Source organism: Sceloporus undulatus, chromosome 5 (genome assembly GCF_019175285.1).
Source record: "Sceloporus undulatus isolate JIND9_A2432 ecotype Alabama chromosome 5, SceUnd_v1.1, whole genome shotgun sequence".
NCBI classification, from domain to species: domain Eukaryota; kingdom Metazoa; phylum Chordata; class Lepidosauria; order Squamata; family Phrynosomatidae; genus Sceloporus; species Sceloporus undulatus.
In genome coordinates, this window is record NC_056526.1 from 33574107 (window position 1) to 33577907 (window position 3801).

At 41.3% G+C, this 3801-nt stretch overlaps 1 protein-coding gene across 2 annotated transcripts in view; it reads right to left on the reverse strand.

Moving 5' to 3' along the window:
- The window catches only part of IL2RB (interleukin 2 receptor subunit beta), a 27848-nt gene extending 27582 nt beyond the window's left edge, over positions 1 to 266 (reverse strand). For both annotated transcript variants that reach the window (XM_042466598.1, XM_042466599.1), the window contains exon 1: positions 101 to 266. In XM_042466598.1, the coding sequence (XP_042322532.1) occupies positions 101 to 113 (13 nt within the window). In that variant the 5' untranslated portion in view covers positions 114 to 266. The remainder of the gene's footprint in view (positions 1 to 100) is intronic.
- Positions 267 to 3801: the final 3535 nt, after the last annotated feature.

Below are 3801 nucleotides of genomic sequence, written 5' to 3' on the forward strand. Positions count from 1 at the left end.
CAGAATAGATACACAAGGCTCAGATTGAAAGTCAAAAGCATCTCCCTTCACTTTGAGCCATCCTTACCTGCAGAAAAATTTAAATACATGCATGTGTTACCTGGTTTCATCATGATCCTCTTTGTCTTCTAAAGCCACAAATCATGTTGGTGTTGCCATGTTGACACTGGCCATCCAGGCAATGTCATGAATCCTTCCTTGGGTTGCAGGTCTGAAATCCTTCCTTGGGTTGCAGGATGCTAACCCTATATAATAAACAGTTCATAGTGTTGGAGTCCTGGGTGAAAAGTAAGTGTCTAAACTCTCATGATCACTCATTCTGGGTGCTTACCTTAACACAGGAAGCAGCAGCTCACTTGCTTCTGAGTGAGATGAGTCCCCCCTCCCAAGTTTCACTAGGGCTCAGAAGGCCAACAGCAAGAAAGCCCCAGACCACACTGAATCCCACTTCCTGATGTGTAAAGGTGATGTGCTCGTTTGGGGAGAGTCAAGTGTCAATACTGCAAAGCTCAGAGGAGCTGCCTGAGACTGAAACTCAGTCCAAGAATAAGTCTGACATTCAGATGAGAGTATGCCTCTTTAAATGTCATTCTGCTGAAAATGTACAGCCCTCATAAGCCAGAAAGGGTCTCAAATCATAATGCGCCAAGGTACAGAAGCTCTCTTACTTTTATTTGCTGGCAATGAGAAATAAATAGGGGACTCTTAAAGACCCATTCTTCAAGTGTGAAATGAAACAAAGACATGCATGCATATATGTATATATGCTTATGTGAGTCAGCTTTGAGACTGGGGCTACCCCTGTATTAAAAAGCTGAGCAATGACATTTTGAAATGAATAACTCCATTTGTTTTTCATTTCATCTGCAGCACATGGGGTCAGAAGAACCTCATTTCTCATAGTTGCAATATAACATACAAATCCTATTGGATGAGACCAAGGATCTGTCTTAGGATCAAGGATGTGTGGGCCTCCAGACTTTGTTGGACTTTAACTTCAAGCAGCCCTAGCTAGCACAACCAATGGTCAGAAATGATGTGGCATACAGTCTGTCAAATATTTTAAGGGCTACATATTATCATGCCTGGCCTATGGAATCCAGCATGCTCTTCCTATGGTGCTAAATCAGATGTGTATGGGCTAGTGGATAATGGGGGCACAGGGCTGAGAAGTATCCAGCTATATTCCTATAGCTGTATGCACATCAATGACATTATCAAAAGGTCTGGAAGAATGTTAAGAAGAACTTCTTTATGGTAATAGGTGTTCAACAATAGAACAGATCACCTCAGAGGGTGGTGAACTTCCATCTTTCAAGATCTTTAAAGAAAGATTGGATGGTCATCTACAAAGTTCACCTACCAAGTACTAACCAGGTCTAACCTTCCTTAGCTTCCACGATCACATGGAATCGGTGCCTTTGGGTTATTTAGGCCTCTGTTTTACAATTTTGATCTTCTTAGTAATGTTTTGAGAAACTGTTTACTAACTCCTTGGCTAATTTAGGCAGGTAGTGAGTAGAAGCTGCCAAGAGTAATTTGATAACCTTCTTAGATCTTTCTACCATGATAGGTCACAGGTACTGTTTCTTGGTATGTTTTGGGACAGTTTGATACATCTTCAACTCTCATGGCTCCATCCTATGAAATCCTGGGATTTGTAGTTTAGTGAGGCACTTAAGAAATCTTTACAGAGATCTCCTGTGCAGTAATGGAGTAGTCCAGTGCTTTCTAAAAATGACTTCAGAGGCTAATCTTATCTTGCCAATGGAGTTAAACAGGAGGAAGAGAAGACAGTGGCCACAAAAAAGAAGAAGAGGAAGAAGAGGAAAGGACCTGGTGACAGTGGTGGTGGGAATCCTTGGAGCCATGACAGCATGGAGACTGGGGCCTCCCCCTGGAACTTTGGCTGTAAGGACCCGTTGAAGCCAGGATTTCAAGGAAAAAAAAAAGATGTGTTGGAATTTGCTGCTTCCTCCTTCCATTGCTGGTGCTTCTTTTCCCTATGCAAGGGCAGAGAAGATTAATCTGCTAGCACAATAAGACTGTTGAGCAGGCAATTTGCCGCTGTAGGATCCTGGTCTAAGTATCTCATTGAATGACAGATTCCAGGATTGCATAGAAATGGCAGTTAAATAGATACTGAGTTACTAAAGCCAGTGTGGTGTAGTGATTTCAAGCATTAGACTACAACTTTGAAGATCAAGGTTCAATTCCCCGCTCAGACATGAAAATCCATTGTGTGACCAGGGGTGAATCGTACACTCTCAGCCCCAGAAAACCTGTGAAAGGTTTGCCTTAGAGACACTATATGTGAGAAATTTTTGAAAGTACACAACAATGTTGGATAGCATAGGTGGTAGAGAATAGTATGGTGTGCTCTACCTTTAGAATCATGTTTCTTGCCAACACCGTTGTATTTCTGGCACCAAGCTAAAACACGGCTATTCACTAGGATCATCATGACCAACATATGTTGCTTTAAACATATCAAACTACTTTATAATCCTCAGTATTTCTTCAAATAACCTTGGGAAGTGTGGTTCAGGGGAGTGTACTTGAGGTCTTCAACAGACTATTCTAAGTATGCCACTAAACTACAAAGCCCATGGTTCCTTACAATAGAGCCATGCCAGTTAGAGCAAAATCAGCTATGTAGTAAAACCTTTGGTTTCAGTGGTAAAATTGGGGCAACAAACTAACCCATCTAATACAGCTTGCCAAGTGATCTCATGAGGTACCAATGAGCAAAGGCATCTTCAGAAGTCTTTATTGAGGTGGACATTAAAAATGGATTTTGTAAATAGCTCTGCAAAAACAGTGTGTGTGTGTGTGTGTTGTGTGCCTTCACATCATTTCAGACTTATTGCAACCCTTAGGTGAATCCATCACGGGGTTTTCTTAGTAAGATTTGTTCAGAGGTTTGCCATTGTACACTTGTACAATTCCATATCTGTTAACTGGTGAATGCCTGCAGGATTGTAATTACAGTGGGGTCTCCGTAGGAACCCTAAATTTTTCAGAAGTAAAAATAAATCTTTTGTGGTTGGAAGCCTAAAGGGAGGGAGACTCCAAACAGAACTAAAAAGGCTGAACATGGTCAGTGACCATGTTGGGCATCCTGAATGTTGGGTGAGGGCAGGGGGAACAACAGAAGTGGGAAGGGACAGAATGGAGTATTGTGGAATAGGGTATGGCTGGCATAGCGAACAGCAAAATGTTGCACTCCAGCATTTTGTTGCAGATTCCATATGCGTAATCTATTTGTGTAGCATCTATTTTTGATTATTGGATGGAATCAGCTTTTAAATACTGGATAGGATAGCCATCAGACCAGGACAGCCCACTTCCAAACAACTTGTTCACCTCTAACAAGATCCAGCAAGTGAAACTGCACAGCATTATTATCTGCTATTATCTGCAGATCAGTGCTGATAAGGGTGCAGAATCAAGGACTTGCTTAAAAAAAACAACTGCAGAAATAATGAAATTTGACACAACTTTAACTGCCATAGTTCAATGCTATGAATTCTGGGATTTGTAGTTTTGTGAGATATTTAGCCATCTCTGTCAGAGAGCTCTCGTGTCACAACAAATTACAAATCCCAGGACTCTGTAGCATTGAGCAGAACAGATGCAGGCTTGGTGTGTATGTGACACAAAATCTGTGTGCAGTTTGACACAAAATCTGCTGCTTGGGAAATATTGTGCAGTTGGAACAAATGGGAAGAAAATAGATACATATGATGTATTAGTAACAGGGCATTGGAACTGATATTTACAACATTGTGAGCATCTCAA